We start from the raw sequence: 21,024 nt of genomic DNA, 5'->3' as shown, positions 1-21,024 counted from the left end.
ATATGTATCTTTTAAGCTTTTGCATTCTTTGCTTGCAGAAAAAATAAATAAAGAAAATATGGGCACGTGTATAAAATTTTCTTTTAAAAAAAAGTTAAAATGTGTTATGTCATGTTTAAAGAGGTCATTTCATATGACTTTATTTTTTTTTCAAGGAGCTAGACCATTGTATGGATGGTAGCTAGCTTAGGAATTTTGGGTTTTTGAGCTTCAAGATTGATAAACCTTTTTTTTTTTTTCAAAAATTATGTTGTGAGAAGTTTTTTCGAGCGGCTCAAACACCATATAGATTTTGTTTTGGAATTTTTGCAGGGCTACTTTAGGTTTGAGCTTAAAAAATTCATGATTTTTTTTTAAAAAAAAAGCTAATCATAGATTTTCTTTTTTGGAATTTTTTTCTTGGGGGTTTTTTTTTGGACTCATACACTGAATGCAACCGAAGATGGCAAAGAGAGCAGCCCATTTTAGCAAGCAATGAAAATTCTAATTTGCACAATGCAGAACATGCCTAAATCCTAATCGACCATCCCAGAGAAATATTTGGTCCATGTAAACATATATTTACAGCTACGACGAAACCCACATGCACTGCGACATCAAAATTTATTTTTACCACAACCTTTGGAGGAGGGCGAAGAAATTACTTCAGTCCAGGCCCTTTGGTGGTACATGATAGCCTCTCTCTGCTATGCACTTGCTAAAGAGACATGCTACTGGTTTTCTCTATTGGTCCTTCTCTCGTCCAACTCTGGCAAATCAACCAATCCAATGGTGGATTTGTAAGGTTGGACCGAGATGTGGGTCTCACAAATTTAATAATAGATTTAAAAGAGTTTGCCCGGGAGGACCAATGGAAAGGAAAATCATTTCTTTAAGGACTTGCGAATCAGATCTTATTTTCACACCTTCATACCCTATCCAATCAAGTCCCTTAACACTCTGGATATGAGGAGGGAAAGAGATGCCTTCTACGGGAGAGGGAGGGAAGGAAAAGAATCCAAGGGTCTTTTCAGATGAACCATGGGCTCATCTATAGTGTTGTAGGAACAATGGGGTCTCCATTAACTTTTTAATACATTATGGATGACAATTTCTCCTTAAATTGAAGTCGCAAACAATGGTAGATATAAGGAACAAGTACTTGGAACTGTTATTGTAGCTTTGGTGAGGTTGCATTTTCATTCTAGTTCCAATCCATTGTTTGCTAGTATGGAGAGTCATCAAGAATTTTCTCACCAAAAGTGGCATTAACAGCATCAAACAAGAACAACTTGCACCTCTTGCAGTTGGACCAACGCATGCATTATCAAATGAAAAAGTAAAACTTTATCTTTATGTCGCATCAAAACACTCTTTCAACTAAAAACCAAACAAACACTACTCAAAGAGCATTATCAAACAAACCCAAAGTTTATCGGCTCTTCATTAATAAGCAACAAAAATTTCAAGCATTGAAATTGTTCAAACAAGCAAATTGCCCATATAACATAACAATTCTACCAACCTGCTGACATTGAACTTTCGAACATGGTACAAGCATGCTTGTGAGATAAAATCAACACCCATAGCATCTCCTGCATTATGCACATTACTCATCCCTTGTCCTTCTCCTCATTCCAATCTTCTTTTCATCAAAATCTTCATCAATTTCACTCGGTGAATCGTCGAAATCAGAGTCAGACTCTTCATCAAACTCCTCATCGGAGCCAAACTCCTCATCGTCACTATCTTCCAGAGCCTTTCCCCTCTTCCCACAAATTTGCTCCATCAACTTCTTCTCAGCCTCGTCATCCTTACCAGCCAATTTCCTCTTCAAAATCGCTTCAAAGATCGATGGTACTGCCTCTGCATCCCCGGCATAGAATTTTTCTATGCGATTTTTCAGCTCTGAAATACCAAACCACTTGCATAGCAATAATTAAACCGAGCAAAAATCCCAGATGAATGCAAAACAAATTACATTATTTGGAACACGCTACTATTAAAATGCATATGATAAACCCCTTTCAACCAAAACATATTTTATTCTATTTTTATATTTCTTGTGAAACCCAAACTAAGATCATTAGAATTTCAGTGGTATAGTGAAAAAGGAGTTGCATATATTCAGATTTCTCAAAAAGAAATGTCGATCCAGAAATCTCAAACCCGCAGAATTAAGTATCTTTAGACTTCCAAGAATATTTTCGCAGTAAATTGCAAGTGTTGCCTTGCAGTTCTATGATCCTTCAAATATTTATTCATTTAATAAATTCATAGACTATTAGCATAAAAGTAACAGAACCCAACAGATTCCCAGATTTCCCCCAAAAAAATAGTAACTGCTAGAACTCTGAAATTATATCGAGTTAGAAATCATTAAAACTCTGAAATTAAAAGATTTTTATTTTCCTCTTTCCTTCATTTTCTTGGGTTTCCCAGCAACCAAACAGAAGACAAGATCAAATTTTTACCTTGATCACTGACATCTTCAACATTGGTGGAGAAAACCATCTTCTGGGTCTGTGTCAAATTCGATTTATTGGATGAGACAGATTCGAACGAGTGGAGTCCGACTCGAAACTGAGTCGAAGCGGCAAGTGGGGCGAGCGAGGAACTAGGGCTTGGCCTGTAAGTGGAAGGAGAGAGAAGAAGATTGCGAGCGCCGAGAGAAGCATGTTTTAGCAGACTGCGCTTCATGGCTTCTTAGGGTTTTAGGCTCTGTTGGGGGGGGTTTATTAAACTCTCTTTTATATACTATTTTGTATATATATATATTTTTCTTTTTCTTTTTTTTAGCAGAGAGAATTATCTAGTTGTGGTTGGACAGTTCTAAACCTGGGTTCTTTTTCTTTTTCTTTTTTTTCTTAAGGAGTTTCTTAACATTTTGAAATATAAATTTCTTCAAACCACAATGTTTTTATCCGATTTAATTCTTGAAAAACCGTTTTTTAGGAGCACAAATGAAAATTTTTGGGTTTATGGGCTATGAGATATGGGATAAGAGGAAATGATAGGTGTTTTTCTAGTGCTCTTTTGATGTCCTTCCAACTGTGATGTGACTTTTAAAATCACCAAATAATTAAAGTAATAACGATTATATCAAATTCAACTATAATTTTAAAAGCCGCATTACAATTGGGAGAACACCAAGAGAATACTAGAAGAACACCTAGTATTTTTCATGAGATATTATAGGAAACAAAAAAAAGTTTCACAAATTGACTATATTAATGGTTTATTGGTTTTTTTTTTTTTTCCTGACATTATATCACGAAAATTTCATGTCAATTCTAATCACAGATTATTATTATTATTATTATTATTATTATTTTATTTATTTATGTGAGTAAATAAGCAACAAAACAGAAAGTCAACAAGAAAACTAAACAAGCCTAGGACTAAAAACTGAAGGAGGGTCCTTCCCGCTAGTGATAGGAACTAAAGGAGTAGGAAGAAGATAAATGGGAATGCAGCCAGAAAATGATCTGGCTGCGGTCCAACGCACTGCAAAGTGGACACAGAAGTTTACACTTCTATTGACTTTGATGGCATTCCAAGAACAGAAAACTGAAATGATATCAAGAGTGTCTAAGATAACAGAAGAGATATGCCAATCTTGAGGAATGCTAGGGTGCTGAAGAGCAGAAATAACAATTTGCGAGTCACCTTCCAAAATAAATTTTCCAAGATTGAGAGAAAGAGCTAGTGTCACAGCAAAGCGGGCAACAAGGGCTTCACCATAATTAGGTTGACAAGGTGGGCTAATATTGGAAATTATTTTGATAATGTGTCCCTTGTGGTTTTGACAGACAACTGCTTGAGCAGAGAAAGAATCTCGAATAGCAGTATCACAGTTCATCTTGAACCAAGAGAGGGGAGGAGGTAACCAATATTCTAATGGGGTGAAGTGATTCGATGCTGGGCATTGAAATGCTCTAGCAAGACCTTGATAATTGTCCCTGAGACTTGCAAAGCATCATAAGTGAGACCATCATGGTATGCTTTGTTGCGGAAAAACCGCAAAAGATCACAAGACACAGCAGGAAATATTTGAAACTTGTGGTGGTCTTTTTTGGGAATTCCAAAGGAGGAGGTACTTGGAGAAATGATAAGATTGATCCAGTCATCATATTAGAAAAGTTGAGAACTTCCAAATTCAGAGGCTAGAAGGAGTTGCGTCATACTACTCTAGCAAAGACAAAGAACAAAAAAAAAAAAAAAATAGCGTTGAAGTGAGTCTTCCTTAGCTTTTCAGAGAGGGCAAGTGGCTAACTGAATGGAGGGTAAAATTGAATTTATGCGGGCTTTGGTAGGGAGAATATTCCAAGCAATTTTCTTGAGGAAGAGTCGAAGTCTATCATTGAGCTTTAATGTCCAAAGATCATCCCAGAATTTTGGCGGGGGTGGAAGAACTAGGCCCATAGAAATGTGATTGAATGATGGAATTGTAGGCCAAAGGGGTGGTAAACTTGCCAGAAAGGGAAGGGGTCAAGATTAGTGGTGGGCACAGGTTGGGGCGGGGTGGGTATCGACCTTTTTCTCACTTGCCCCACACCCTACGGGTTTTGGAAATTCCAACCCGCCACCCGCACACAATTATCAATATCCGCGCGGGTTTGGGTATTACTGGGAGGGTTGAATAGGCACGGGTTTTGTGAGGTGGGTCGGGTAAGAATCCAAAGCATCCAAAATTTCTCTTCCACGCTCTCAAGGATTTTCTTAGCAAGCAAACATATTGAGGGAAAGAAGGAGAAGAAGAGAATAAAATCAGAGGGAAAGAAGGAGAAGAAGAGAAGAAAATCAGATGGAAAGAAAGAGAAGAAATTTAACTAATCAATCACAACTTACTTCATGAGAACCTAATAATCATAATCCGTAAAAACCATAATTCCATCTTTCTCTCTCACCGTAAATTCATTTCTTTCTCTTCTTTATCTCTCTTTCTCACTGATTCTCCCTCCATTTCACTCTCAGCCCAACTCTCTCTCTTTCGATCCCGACTCCTCCTCAATCTCACTGTCTTTCCATCTTCGAGCTCTCTGGTGTTGGCAAAAAGAGCATGGTTGGGAACTAGGTGAGTGGAAGCTGGAGGGGGAAAGAAGGAGAAGAAAATCAAAGAGAAAGAAGGAGAAGGAAAGATGATATAGATTGAAATTCAAGGCTTATCTTATCTTTCAGTCTTTTATTAGGTTTTTTTCCTAGTCTTTTATTCTATCTTATCTTTCAGTCTTTTATTTGAATTAGGTTTCTTTGTTAGTCTTTTATTTGGTTTAGTTGTCTTTCTTTGAACTAGGAGTTTTAGGGTTATAAATAGATGCTTAGAACCCTGAGAATGCAGATTTGGATTATTATTGAGTTTGTTTAATAAGAATTACTCAGAGTTGAGTTTCTTCTTTGTTTTTCTTCAAAACCTAGAGAGTATCTAGTTTTGTCAATAAGATTTCTTAGATTCCTTGATAGTCTGAAGATCTAGAAGTATTTATCAGCTATTTAATGTTGTTATTCGATGCAACCCACTAAGTCACGTTGCATCAGTTGGTATCAAAGCTCCAGTTTTCTTTCCATGAATGGAGAGGAACGACCATCTAGCAGACATAAATAAGGTGCACATGCGCACGGAGGCAGCACGTAAGTAGCAACAGGCGATTCGTTTGCGGCACATGGAGGAGAGGTTTGGTGGTCTAACCGTGCGGAAGGAGGGTGTGCGTGCACCCAACACGGGGTCCCTACCGATCACTTGGCTGACATGGATGGTCCGAGTGTTCGTCGTTGTCAACCAAAACCAAGATATGCGGGGGCGAAAAACAAATTTATCGTCGAGGGTGAACCTGTCAATCCTTATGCAGGGCACGGAGTACGGAAGAATTTCCAACGGCACAAGCCCATGCTATATCACGGGATGCAGGTGTCAAGCTCGACACCCAAAAAGAAAAAATAGAAAATTCCTACAAAAAAAGGTGTCTTGGGAGATGGAGGAGGTCAAGCATCAATCGGTGTCCCGATACATTGGAGGTATGTACCAACAATTTCAGACTACATGCACCATGGGATGCAAGGTGGCCAAGCTTGTCATCGATCCAAGGAGTGGAATGAATGTAGTCTCGGAGGAAGCAGTTTGGAAGCTAGGGCTTGAGACCAAGAGACATCCTACTCCCTATCGGTTGGAAGGGCTCACGAAAGGAAATGAGGTAATGGTTTCTAAACATTGTCTAGTGTCTTTTTCTATTGGAGCTAAATATGTGGATCATGTGTGGTGTGATGTGGTCAATATGGATACGTGTCACCTATTGTTGGGAAAGCCATGGAAATATGATAGAGCTATTATCCATGATGAAACAAAGAACATGTACAGCTTCATGTTTGGTAAAACCAAATTGACGTTGCTACATAGCCCATGGGCAGAGCCAAAACATTCACAAGGAGATGGTCAATCCTTTGTAGCCAAGCAGGAGTTGACGGACATGGAAAGCCCCAAACTTACATTTTGCTAGTCCCTTAGCAAAACAAAATGAACAACAAAATGAAAGCAAGAAACATATGTCCGCTGTCATGGGAGAGACGATTGCATTTAGCATATGCAACAAGCCTTTTAAACCCCTAAGCATCCCTAGAGGACGAGTGAAGTCTTGTGAGGGTTTAACAGGAATGATATCCACAAACATTTATGCACTATGTTATTTGATAAACAAGAACTTTCACACAAACACATGGTTTTTAACATCATGAGCAAGTTTATCATAGTGAACACCACAATCACATCATCAAGACAAGCACAAATCATTCAACTCAAAGATGGAAATTTAAGACAACACATGTTCCAATAAGTGCAATGTGAGACTAACATAAAATCCGGAGGCTTCAATTTATTCTCAAACTTGGGTGTACTTTAGAAGTGATAGGAATTTGCTCAAATGAAACAAACCAAGGCTTAATTTTTTTTTTTTTTTTTTTTAGGCTGTGCAATGCTTAGCTTCCTTAAGCTTTCTAATTGACCCATGTAACGAGTGTTGGGCCAGAGACTCCCAAACCAAATGGTTTTAGGGCACTAGATGTAGAAACATCCCTAAGAGCTTAATTACTCAAGTCAACTAGGCTACGAAGCCAAACTAGCCATACAACCAACCAGGTTAGGTTTCTCATCTTTTTACGCGAACACTCAATGCTTTGTGAGGCATGAGGTCCGGTTACTCAATAAGAAGCTCAAACTGATTTGATTTTTTTTTAAAAAAAAAAAAAAATTTCAAGCCAAGGTTTCATCACACTTCATCCTACCTATCTCAAAATACACCCTAATCAAGTCAAAACTTATACCTCACCGATTCTGTGCTAGTGTGCTCGTGGTGATAAACTCGAACATGTGAAATCTCTCTAATCCAACAATGAGTCAAAAGACTCAGATTCCTACTGACATGCTGTGTTCAAAATGCTAAACAGACCAATGACATGCAAACCACAGAATAGGTGTTACCCTTGCTTAATCAATAACATAGCATATATATTTTTTTTTTTTTTAACAAAACAAACAGATAAAAACAAACAAAAAGACACAAACAAACAAAAAGACAATGTGTTTTTCCATACCCCCAAACTTAAATGACACATTGTCTCCAATGTGGCAAGAGATAGAATACTGTGGAATGAGAAAACTCGAGTGTGCAAAGGCCAGGGCGTTCCCCAAACTTGAACAACAAAACTCCTGTCAAAGTCTAACAGTAATATTTCCTCATAGAAACAAATATCAAAAGATAAATTGCTGATAGAAACAAAAAGAAAATGAAACAAAGTAAAAAATAAAAAATAAGGAAGTAAGAAAATGTGCAGAAATTAAAATGGGAAAAAAATTTTACAGTGCTTTCCCCGATCATTTGGATGTCCGACCAATCCCTTCCATCCTTTCTTCTTAAGAATTTGATATCCCTCTGGAAGGATGTTTCGCCGTCTCAGGTAGCCTAGTTGCTTGCTTCGAAGGATGTTCTTAGGAACATGGTTCCTAAATTTATGACCTTGTGTGCATAGATCCTTGAGAATTTCAGCATGAGACGGCTCTTTGAGACATCGAAGAATTGAAGCTTGGGGTTCATGAATTGTCTCAAGAGGGATTTTGATGAAGGGATGAGCTTTAGTACTCACTCCCTTGTCACTGGATAGATTTGGAGTTGACGGGGGCTCAATGTGATCAACCTGCTCCTCTTTTTCTTCCTCCTCATGGTTACCCACAATGAAAGGCTCAACTGCTAATGAGGGTGAGTTAGGGAATGATATCTCAGTGGTTTCCCCATTCTCAGTTCGCATCTTGGGAGTGGAGTCCAATAAAGCATCAGCTTGCTCAAGTAACTTTTCAAGGTCTAGGTCACATCCAAATTGAGCAAAGCACTTTCCCAATGAGTCCTCCAGACTTGGCTCATCAACAGTCTCCTCATCCTTTTCCTCACTCCCAAGTATGGTGGTGGTTTGAACACGCTCATGTGCAGACTCGCTTGCATCTTCCTCATCAATCATGTAATGATTAATGAATGGACAATCATCTATCTGATGAGAAGGATGATAACAATATGAGCATGACTTATGAGGTGCATGAGTGTGAGGAGGTTGGGTATGGGAACGCTTAGCTGCCATGAGTTGGTTTACTCTCTCCTCTAAGTCATCGACATGAGCAGTTGGAAAATGTTGCACTAATGACTCTTAAAGAGGGTAATTACAAGGTGAAGGCATGGAAGAAGGGTTATTGAACTGCGGATATTCTGGATGATGTAGTTCATGAGATTCGGGAGCATAATTTCCCGTGGCATGAGCTTGCCATGAGAAATTAGAATGGTTGCTCCAGTCTGGGGTGTAGCAATTGAAATTTGATTCAGACCCCGGACTGGAGAAGTTGGTGTTCATCTGCTCATGTGAAAAATTGGAAAATTGTCCCTAGGATGGACAATTACCTGAATTATGATAAGGGTTAGAACAGTATGAACATGGTTCATGTGGGTGAAAATGGTAAGGATAGTTGGTAGGAGTGGGTATCCTACAACTAGGGGTAGCATTAAAATTACCTAAAGGAAAATTCATGATTATCCTCACTCTTTAAACAAAACACAATTCCACATGAAACATTAATCAATTTATTTATTTATTTTTTTGAAAATAAAATAAACAAAAATACCAAAAATTAAAAATAAAAACTCAAAGCAAAAACTCACAAAACGGACCAAACATAAGTTTGGCAAAATTCAAGGTGCTGACCCGTTTTGGTGCACTCTGCGGAGGTGCGCTCGAGCGTAATCGAATTGCGCTCGAGCGTATGTTTGCTGTTTGAGCGCAGTTGGGGAGGATCAAGCGCAGGTGCTCTTCGTCTGCTGCCTTGTGCTTGAGTGTGCTCGAGTGCGAGTGGGGTGCGATCGAGCGCACTGGCAGGGAGTAGATTCTGCAGAACTGTAGGAAAAAAAATGAAAACAGAAACCAAACTATTTTTTTTTGGTTAGATGAAACAAAACAGAAACAGATAAAAATAAGAATAAAAGAAAAAAATTGCAATGACAACGGCGCCAAAATTTGTTGTACAAATTTAATTGTACTCGCAAGCACACGAGTCGTGTGCAGTAAAGTGTGTGTGCAAGTGCGAGGTCGAATCCACAGGGAGTAGTGCTTGCAAAAATAAATTTTCTAGTTTAAACCAATATTATCTTAACCTAGTTCCAAGTTGCATATTTTTTTCGTGCAAAAAAAAAGCATAAACTAAACTAAACAATTTGAAAACAAGTAATGGCAAATTACTAAGGTTTCCGAATCCCCCTCGCCAAATCAAACAACATGTCTTGCATTTTTTGCATACAATAGTCAATCCAAATACATTGTTCAAAAGTTGTAAACACGCAAATTAAATCATTCGATGAATCCATCCGTTCAAAGAATCACAACGAATATTTAATTGAGATCAAATCATCCACTGTATCTGTAGATCACAATGGATATTAGTCTCAATCCAATCATTCGACGTACCCCCAGACGAAACACAACGAATATTAAATTAAACATGAGTATAATTCCAACATCTAATCAATTAAACTTAAATCAAACTGTTGGATTGGTTTTTGAACAACACTTCCATAAAATAGTCTCATTGTATATATAAAATGACAAGAACGTGTATGTTTATCAATGACGAGGCTTCATCTCCAACCTTAGTTGAAGGTTTTAGCCTCTCATGATAACAAAAACAATAAACAATTGAATTGACATCATGAGAAAAATAAAACTTATAATAGAATTGAAGTTCAAAGCTCCAAAAACCCAGAAAACACGAATTTTGACAAAGTACGGCGCCCCCGGTACGTCTCCGTCTGTTTACAATGAAAAAAAAAGATATTTATAAGCTAATTTTAGGGTTTCAGCACTGTCAGGTCGGCCGAGTGCACTCAATCACACTCGTGCAACATGTATGTTGCTGCGCAGGGCGCGAGAGCGCTCGATCGCACTAAACGTGCACTCGAGCGCACTTCCAGTCAGAATTTGCCTATTGTTCTGAAATATGAATTTGTGACACCAAGATCACCTCAATCCGAGCTATACAACTCAAGATATGGCATTTTTAGTGGGACTCGTCGAGTGCAAATAATCGCTCGATCCCAATTTGCTACCAATGCTCCATGAAGTGTCTTAAGCCCCAGAATGAGTTGCAACTATCACCTTAAAGCCGCATTTTTCTCTTAACAGCCTAGAAATCACTTAAACACAAAAGCTAACCAAAACATCAGAAAATAATAAAGCTAAAGGCTTAGTAAATGCAAATTAAGGGGTCCAAATATGCAATATTTGGCACTCATCACGCATCAAGGGAGAGGTACCGAGGCCGATAAAGGAGCTGTTAGGGAGATGTGTCGACATAGTCTGAGCAGAATTACCGAAAGCGATGCCATCATTGCAAGACATTCAACCTCAACTTCATTTGATATTGGGGAATAATGTTACTAATCATCCGCACGACATCAAGAGTCCTAAAAAGCTTGAAGAATAGGGAAAACAAGTGGAATAGGTAAACCTTTCAAAGAGTATCGCAATTTTTCATGAAGTAGATGAACCCTTGGAAGAGGTAAATCTTTCAGATAGTTTTGCATTTTTTAACAACAATTCTAAATATCATGTGCCCGATAAGAGCCCCGAAGATAAAGTCTTTGATTTTAGTGTTGAGCCAATTGACTATGTTGATTTCATTAGGATAGATGTTATTTTGTCAAATTCTTCTAACCAAATTTGTGATGAAATCTATTTGGCGGAGGGGAATGTTCTATAAAAAAGTGACAAGGTCATTGTTAGTTATTTGAAGATTTTCATGACACGTGGAAGGGAGAAGTACGGCAAATCCGAAGAATTGCCAAGTAGTGTGTGGGGCCTTCGCAACAACCATCAAGATATTTTGAAGATAAAGAGTGTTACACTTATTGTGGGGTGTTGCCTTGTCTTGATCTTGAAGAATGGAGAATGGAACGAGTTGACAGGGCACCCGAAGGACTGTGGAAAAAACAGTCCGAATTCGAGGGCGAATTCTCTCCAACCTCGGGAGGATGATGTAGATTGGAATTCAAGGCTTATCTTATCTTTCAGTCTTTTATTCTATCTTATCTTTCAGTCTTTTATTTGAATTAGGTTTCTTTGTTAATCTTTTATTTGGTTTAGTTGTCTTTCGTAGACTTCTAAACTGACTTTATTTTATTGTTATCTTAGGACTAGGAATCTTGGGGCTATAAATAGATGCTTAGAGCCCTAAGAATGCAGATTTGAATTATTATTAAATTTGTTTAATAAGAATTACTTAAAGTTGAGTTTCTTCTTTGTTTTCCTTCAAAACCTAGAGAGTATCTAGTTTTGTCAAGAAGATTTCTTAGATCCCTTAATAGTCTCAAGATCTAGAAGTATTTATCCGCTATTTAATGTTGTTATTCGCTGCAGCCCACTAAATCACGCTGCATCAGTGCGTGCTGCGTGAAATGAGTGAAAAGAGGGAGAGGGTAGGAGATATTTTGGGTTTTTAGGTTAGGTTACTAATGGGCGGGTAGACTTGGGGCGAGACGGGTACCCGCATGGAAAAAATCCCTAAACCCGCAACCCGCTCCACCCTGCACGGGTTGGATAAATCCTACCCAAACATGCAAAAATACACACAAAAACCATGCGGGGTAGGGTGGGTCTATGGGTTGGGAGTGTTTTTGCCCACCCCTAGTCAATATGAATTGAGGCTTAGGATCATTGGAGATTTTAATTTTTAAAATTTCTCTAACAGAAGACTCATCAAAAACAGAGTTAATAGTAGGAATATTCCAGGATTAATAAAATAAGAGATGAGTAAGGAATGAAAGTTATGGTTATTTGGGTGCTTTGGGGAAGGAATGAAGGTGGGAATTGTTGGAATCCAAGATAAAAAAACAAATAAGTATTTTCATAGAATGTCCGGAAGACAACCTACGTAACAAAGGTAGGTTTCACGTTTTTTTATATTTTATTTTATTTTTTAAGTTTAGATGTTCATTGCTATCAAAATATTAGAGGAAAGCAATTATAAAAAACCTAGAAAAGAAATCTGAAAGAAAAACGAGAGTGGTAGAAAACGAGAGACTTTGGAAATGGACCAAAGCCCGGTCCAATATCATCTAAAGCACTCTTGCCAAGAAAATGACTACCATGATGGATAGTTTTCTTGGGATTCACTAATTTGGGTAATTATTGGGAGAAAATTAATATGAGATTCATTTATTTAAATAAATTTTGAATTGTCTTACCTATTTGAATTTTGAACAGTTAGGTCCTATACTATCTCTTTAACAATAGATGCTCAAATTGCTACTAATGTAGGCAAATAATTGTTGTGAATATCCACCCACCTTCAAAATTATGTCATTGGGGGCAAGATTTGTGCTCATCTTATATCACTTTAAAGATGTGTCTTTTAAAATTATTGTTGGACTTGTGATTAATCATTCTTTTTAAAAAAAAAACAAAAATCTATAACTTTCATTGATGAAATATCAAGAGCATAAAGCTCTGAAAAATCATAGCCAAATGCTATGAGGTTATAAAGTCGTAAAAATAACTTCAAGCTTCCGCTAACCTATGTACAATTACATTTAAGGAACATATATACTTCGTTAAGGTTAGATCTAGGACATGAGTAACCAAAATACAAAAAACAACAAAAAAACTAAAAATCCGGTCGTGAGAGATAAACCCCCACACCAATCTACTCCTCCTCGAGCCAAAGGCTAGGAGACAAATCCATCCTCAACTTGAAGGCCCAGACAAAACGAATAAAATAAATAAATAAACCCCATAAGCAGTAGCGGAGGAGCACGATGTCATAGACATCCACAGGAAGACACGCCTTGGCTGATGAAGACGATCAGATCTAGGGTTGAAGAAACTAGATCTGGATCTAAATCTAGATTTACAAATTAGATCTAAAGCAACATCATCAAAAACAGAGATCGGAAGCGACCACAGAAAAGACACTGAGCACTGCTATCAGGAAAGGTGGTGGAGGGAAGATCTTTCCTCCTCTATAATTTTTTTTTGGTGTTGCCTAAAGAAGAGAGAAAGAAGAATTCTTGAGAAAAGGCAGAGCCTCTTTCTAAAATGATGTGGTTGATCATTATTGAATTTTGATCAAATGATTATTTTAAAAGTCACATCATTTATGAAAATGAAATAAAAGTAACTTATAGAATTATTTGGATCCACAGTAATAAACAAGGAACTACATAGAGAAGTCCCTGAAAACCAATTGCAAAAATTTTAAGTTAGCTCATCTCTTAATTTAGTTACCGTTGCAAGGTAGATGTTACTTGTCAAGATATCAAGGAAGTGTTGCAATATCGACTCTTTCAAGCTTCAGAAGGAATACATCTCATTGGATGGCAGCCAAATTGCTTTCGCAATTATCTCTTTTCTCCTCTTCTAAGAATTTAATCGGCTCGGCTTAATAAATTTTGAGGCTATAAAGCTACAACTTTAGGTGAGGCATTTTTTATATCTAAATATTAATTAATTAAATAATCTAAATTTTTGCTTGTATTTAAAATGATTCTTCTCACTTATTGCTATTAATTTTTTTCAAACGACATGTATAATATTCATCTCTACTGTGAGACATTTAATTAAATTTTAATAGAACTCAAACAAACTTTGATTATAATTGTCTCTCACACTTCATTACATAGGAGACTTATCCATTCATTTAAATAGAAACATTCTTATATGTATATTAAATAACAAATAAATAAAACCACATTAATTGTGACTATTCATTTTCTGTAACTGTTAAAATGTGAAGTGGAATGAACTTTGGTAACAGTTGGAACAGATAGAAGTGTAATAGACTTTAGACTTTGTGTAGTCTTCTTATCCTTTAATAATTATGTTCTAATTCGTCATCGCAAACCCAACGGTAGATCAATAGATCACGTACGTTGATGTTTGATCTTGAATATCAAATGGTTGAGAAATGGCTTTTATGGCCTAAATTAGAACACCGGCAGCTATGACCGAAATTTGAACTTCAGTAACTCTGGCTGATATCGGCTACTTCTGGCCGTACTTGAACATCGGCAATTTTTTGGTTAGCATCGGTTACATTTGACCAAGATTTTGACATCGGCAAATTTTGGCTAGCAACAGCTACTTTGGCCGTAACTTGGACATCAACTACTTTGGCTGGGAGCGGCTACTATGGCCGTAACTTGGAAATTGGCGACTTTGGCGAAAATATGATGATGAGAGTGCTCCAACAATGAAACATGTGTTTGATCCGATAGTAGCACCAACTTTAGTCAATCAGTCAATCACTCATCATGTAAGAGTGAGGACCAAGAGAGAAAGAAACATCTGTTAAGACTGAATTTGGTAATATGTAATGAAGATAAGCCAACGGGTAATATGTGGGGTCTGCAGGTTTGAGCACAACACCATAAATCTGAGTAAAAAAAAAAACACAAGTTGTTGGAGAACTTCACCAAGGCACTGCCCATGTGGCCATGTGGGTTTTAGCCCCCACGGGCGGTGCTAACACTAAAGAGAAAAACCATAGGATCAAATGGCGCTAGCCTATAACACTGATACCATAATATAACTCAAACAAACTTTGATTATAATTGTCTCTCACACTTCATTACATAGGAGACTTTTCCATTAATTTAAATAGAGAAATTCTTACATGTGTATTAAATAACAAATAAATAGTACTACATTAATTGTAACTATTCATTTTTTGTAACCGTTAGAATTTGAAGTGGAATTGACTTTGGTAACGGTTCAAACGGATGGAAGTGTAATAGATTTTGTGTAACGGAGTTTGTGTAGTCTTCTTATCCTTTAATAATTATGTTCTAATACATTTCAACGTATAACATATTTTGTGTTGAGTTTCATATAATTCTTCTTATGTGAAATTTATTTGCGCAAAACAAAATTTATTTTATTTTAAATATTATTTTAATGGACAAACTTAATTGATATATTGGTTTTAAGTTCAAGTGAAATCATGAGTTTAAATACTATTTTAGGGATGTCATTAATGTCACTTTCATTTTTCTCTTTCTTTTTCTCTAAAGTCTCAGCATCTTGAAATTTAATTCTTTGTAATTATTTTTTACTACCATAATTGGAGCCTTAATTAAAGAGCAGAGCATTGGCCAACTTGTTTAACATAATTGGGGCCTTAAAGAAAAAAAAAATTGGGGCCTTAAAGAACCTTTTTTTTTTTTGGTAATAAAAGGAAACTTACTAATTTGACTAGGCTATGAGCATGCAGTAAGGGATAAGATTCAACCACAAAATAAAGAAATATGTTTAGTCTCAGCATCTTGAAATTTAATTCTTTGTAATTATTTTTTACTACCATAATTGGAGCCTTAATTAAAGAGCATTGGCCAACTTGTTTAACATAATTGGGGCCTTAAAGAGCCTTTTTTTTTTTTTTTTTTTTTTTGTAACAAAAGGAAACTTACTAATTTGACTAGGCTATGAGCATGGAGTAAGGGATAAGATTCAACCACAAAATAAAGAAATATGTTTAGTGTCATTCAACTACTAATTTGACTAGGCTATACACATCTCTTGTCCAATTTTTTATTTTATTTTTTATTTTTATTTTTTACAAAAAAAAAAAAAAAAAATCCTCCATAAATTCAATGGTGGATTTGCACATCTATTGTATAAGAGAATGAAACCAAACATTTCTCCAAAAATAAACAAACGGAGAGTCAAATAAACAAATAAACGAAAGATTAAGAGGCTGTATTTGATAAAGTCTAAGTCCAAATTATAGTTATTCACTAAATAACAAGAGAAGAAGAGGGAATGTGATCTTATGAGAAAAACCATGCTCATAGATTCTTGATGTTGATCTTCATGTGGTGGAATATTACAACACTTTAATCGAATCAGTGGATTACCAGAAAACTCAAGGAGATTGATTATATATTCTCCATACAATTTTTTAGTAATCCACTGACCGACTAAAGTTCAACTCCAATTTGGCTTTGCTCAATTAATCCATGCTCCTTTTGTGTAAATTTGGGCTTTGTATAGAAGTATTTATAGTCTCTCACAAAGACCCTTATTTAATTCGGGCCATATAAGACAATCTTAACTTCTATTCATGTCTATCCACATAAAGGAAAACTAATTAATGCTTTAATCAATTGAAATCCACTTCTTGTTTTTGTTTTCCTTGTAATGTTTTTATTTAATTTGAGAGTTACTCCTATTTTTATGAGATATGCTTTTTGGCATTACGGCATCCATTTTACATACATTTTTGCTATCTAGAGATATATGCGAGATCAACGTACGCCGGAATACAAAGAAGCATATATTTGTATGAGAGAAAGGTTCTAAGGGGCAAGTTCTTGAAATGCATATGAGCTTTTCCATTCATTAAAATATTCTAAGCATCTAAAAGACTAAAACAATGGCGGCCTTCTACCCAATTTGATTCCCAAATGTATTTCTGATCGTGCATTTTGATCAAGAAAGTTTGAACTGATTCATATAGTTTTGATTAAATTTTAAGTTTTCTCATGAGATGCTTAATTGTGAATGTTACACTTCTATGTGATCTATTGTTTTAAAAAATAAAGGCATAAGGTGATGAAATTCTAACACATTAGTTTGGAATCAAATATTTGAAAAAGGTATTGAGAAACCTAACATTTCTCAATCATGTATGATTGAATTAAAATTCATATAAATGAAAATATCATTAGGTCTATATAAAATATATATATATATAAAGAAATTTTTTATTTTTTATTTAAAAAAATCTGATTATGATCAATCGAGATTCTTAGACAAAAAAAAAAAAAAAAAAAAAAAAAAATGGTCACATTTGGTACACTAGCATGGTGATTACCTAGGAATATGATGAGTTATACGAGGACTACAACATAGGAATACTAGGTTTCCTATTTGGGATGGAATTAGATTTCAACCAAAATTTTAAAAATACCCTAAAAAATAATAACTCAAAAAGTTATTTTTTTTGGGCAAAAAAAAAAGAAAAAAAAAAAACATTCATATTCATTATTCATCATCTCTCCCATGGGTGGCCGACCACCCACCCCACTGGGGGGTAGTTAATGATAGTGAAGGAAGGTGGCCAATGACAACAGAGGACCTTTGCAAATGGTGATGAATAGTGCATGGACTTTAGAAACCGTGACCAGTGAAAGTAGCAAACGATGGCCAATGATAGTAAAGGACTACCGAAGAAGGTGGCAAACAGTAATTGGTGATGATGGAGGGTCTCCAGACACAACCACAAATGGAGGCCTGTGACAATAGAGATCCTCTGGAGACGACAATGGCGGCCAATATCATTATATTAAACATGGTTTTTGATAATATAATTTTTGTTGTTTTATTAATTACCTGTCTAATATAACTATTCATGAAATATTGCATACTGTGTCTAAATATAAAATAAAAACGGCTGAGAGGATAGCCATCAACAAAACTGGTGATTGTAGCAAGGGGTGATGGCAAGCCAGTGGATTGGCAAGTTGTCGCTACCAAGTCCAAAGACCCTAATAAGTAACTAACCTAGGACCAAAAAAAGATTCCAAGCAAACAGGTAAACTTTATATGGGAGAGGTGTAAACCAACACTAAATGGGGCTGAGAGCCTTAACACGAGAGGAGCACTAAAGAAGATAAATTCTAAAGACTCAAACTAAATGGTCACTACATTGCATATTCATACATGCATATTTCTTTTACGATGAAGTTTCTTTAATGGTTCTTTTTATGAAGTTAGAAGATTCACATGTTTATCTATGTAAACATGATGACATCATATTTACATAGAATCTTATGCAGGGTTTGAGGTAGAGGGTGAGGGTCCTTTTGCCAGTTTTAATGGTTACTAAACCATCTACCAAGTGTCATGTGCTAGTCTGTGGGGAGCTAGCTTGTATTACTTATGTGTTGTTTGTTTTATGGTTTGTATGTATATTTAAACTCCGGTTTGTTAGTTATGGTATTTGCATGCTGCCTGTGGCACTTACTTGGTACACTTAGTGTATTTTTTGTTATGTAATATGAAACAATGTTTATTATATATATTACATCGAGGTATTTGAGTCAATTCATATATGTTATGTGTTCAACTCTTAATGTTTAGAACGAAGAAATATATATTTCACTACAAGATTGTAACTCTCATGTCGTAACGTCATGTAGAAACCGGAAGTTTCTACTTACGATTTTATTAGTTCAAATATTGGGGCATTATAGAACAATAGGAGAACACTTAATATTTTTCTGTTTTTTAAATACTCTTCAAAAATATCCCAAAAATTACTTTTAGGGCAAAAAAAAAAAAAATCATTCATATTCGTCATCTCCCCCATGGGTGGCCGACCACCTACCCCATTGGGGGTAGCCGATGACAGCGAAGGAAGGTGGCCAGTGACAACTGACAACAGATGATCTTTGCAAATGGCGGTGAATAATGCAAGGACTTTAGAAGCTGTGACCAGTGAAAGCGGCAAACGATGGCCAATGATAGTAAAGGACTACCGAAGAAGGTGGCAATTAGTAATCAGTGACGAAGAAGGGTCTCCAAACACGACGACAAATGGAGGCCTGTGACAGTAGAGAGCCTCCGGAGACGACAACAAATGGTGGTCAATAAAAACGTCATGGGATAGGTCTTAAACAAATTTGGAAAAAGGAGACTATGTTATTTATTCCTCGATGCTCATTAAAGATGTTAAAGACAAACAACAAGGTAGGTGGCTCACAAGGGTTTAACTATAATAGTTTTGTTGAAGAGAAATGCTAGAGATCCCAAAACTTTTTTTTCGAAATTCTTGTTCTTAAATAATTTGAACCCCACGTTCATTTTAGAAAAAAAAAAATCAATCTAAACCTAGTTATTTTTTGAACGGACTAGATAATTTGGGGACAAAAATTTGGAAAATTTTTTTGGGTTCTTTAGCGCTTCTCTTTGTTGAAATGGTACTAAAAAGATGTGACAATATATTTACGATTAGATTTTATTTTAGCTAGATATTCTACATAAAGACAAAATGGAAAAATAATGGGAGTATTGGAGTTATTGAGTATTAATGAAGAGGACCATAAATATATAGACAATACGATGGAAGAGTAATGCTACATACAATTATTTTACCTTCCTTCTATCCCTTCAAAATTGATATGATTTTTAAAATCAAAATTTAATAGTGATCCATCTCAAATCCAATGGTAATTTTAAAAGATATATAAACTTTGAGGGGAATAAAAAGAGGACAAAATAATGGCATACATCTTCTTTCATTTTTTTTTTTTTTTTTTTTTTTAAGAATAAGCAATTAGGAAAGGGTTACAGGGACTAAAACATTGAAAATAGGGTGGGTTCCTCAAAATCATACCCAAAAAGAAAATTTCAAAATTACAATGCAAGAAATACAAATAAAAAGTAAGAAATGAGTTATAAAATGACTTAGTCCTCTTAATAAGGACCACAAAAAATAATGGTATATATCATTTCTCAGTTTGGATGGATAGCTGAAACATTAATGCTATCATAAATGAAACATTGTAGAATAAATGGAATTAGTTGGAAAGAAATTAAATGAGAGAGAGAGATAAATGGAATTAGTTGGAAAGAAATTAAATGAGAGAGAGAGAGAGAGAGAGAAACAATTCCTCGAAATGGAGGGATGTTGCTATGTTTTGGGAGGTTTGTTTTTTTTTTTTTTGGTAGCAAATTAGCTTGGCAAATTGGGGAGGATCTCCGCCAGGATTTAGAATCAATATCATAAGAAGTCTTGGAAGTTACAGACTTATAATCGTTCCTATTGATAGTATTTTTAAGGAAAATAACTTTCATGGTCCATTCAGTACATATCAACCCGAAGCCCCCAACTTCGCTTGATCAAGATAAATCACCATGATTGATGTATAACAGTCTTCACAAATGAAATGCTCAATTCCATTACCAATTGCGTGATAAGACCTTGTGTGATAACCCCATTACTCACACTGTAGACCATATTCAATGTATGATCTAAGGACCATTCGCATGCACAATATAAATAACACAATAAGCATATAAAATGATCATATCCCGTATTTTTAAATAAACAGATGAGTGAATAATAACTTTATTCATTACAAATTAGAATGTCATTCTTAGATAAAACACTGAGATTCACCGCATAATCTCCAACAAAATGGGCATGTATTCTCTTTTTCTGTTCTTTGCATTTTTTGTGTCTTTTTTTTTTTGTTGTTGGGGGGTGGGGCTTTGCTATCTTCTTCTTTATCAACTCATCTGTTTATATGTTTATGCTTTGGTTTCACTAAAAACAAAAGGTTAAGAGGGAAAGTTTTACGACTAAATGAATGGTTTGTACTAGCCTTATCATATTCCACAACCTAATTGCCTTAAACTCTACCATTATCAAATACGGAATAGGATTCTCTCTAGTTCAAACTGGACTTGAAAATATCTAGTTCATGATTAAGATTTCTTCTTAGAAATCCTAAAGTCACAAATTAG

The 21,024-nt window shown here is 35.8% G+C and overlaps 1 protein-coding gene across 1 annotated transcript; it reads right to left on the bottom strand.

The window, feature by feature from the left end:
* Nucleotides 1–1,391: 1,391 nt before the first annotated feature.
* Nucleotides 1,392–2,703, bottom strand: LOC148584430 (coiled-coil protein). The gene is made up of 2 exons (XM_088518646.1): nucleotides 2,454–2,703; nucleotides 1,392–1,887 (listed from the first exon to the last, which is right to left on the bottom strand). The coding sequence occupies exons 1-2, from the start codon at nucleotides 2,677–2,679 to the stop codon at nucleotides 1,589–1,591; spliced, it is 525 nt and encodes a 174-aa protein (XP_088374772.1). The 5' UTR covers nucleotides 2,680–2,703; the 3' UTR covers nucleotides 1,392–1,588.
* Nucleotides 2,704–21,024: the final 18,321 nt, after the last annotated feature.

The sequence above is a fragment of the Corylus avellana genome, chromosome 7, assembly GCF_965113065.1.
Source record: "Corylus avellana chromosome 7, dhCorAvel1.hap1.2, whole genome shotgun sequence".
NCBI lineage: Eukaryota > Viridiplantae > Streptophyta > Magnoliopsida > Fagales > Betulaceae > Corylus > Corylus avellana.
This window is presented reverse-complemented; position numbering and strand designations above follow the sequence as displayed.

Excerpts from the sequence above, each read along its gene's own strand:
- LOC148584430 (XM_088518646.1), bottom strand. The coding sequence starts at position 2,679 with ATGAAGCGCAGTCTGCTAAAACATGCTTCTCTCGGCGCTCGCAATCTT. Across the intron at positions 1,888-2,453 it reads TGAAGATGTCAGTGATCAAG|AGCTGAAAAATCGCATAGAA; the intron begins GTAAAAATTTGA and ends TTGGTATTTCAG.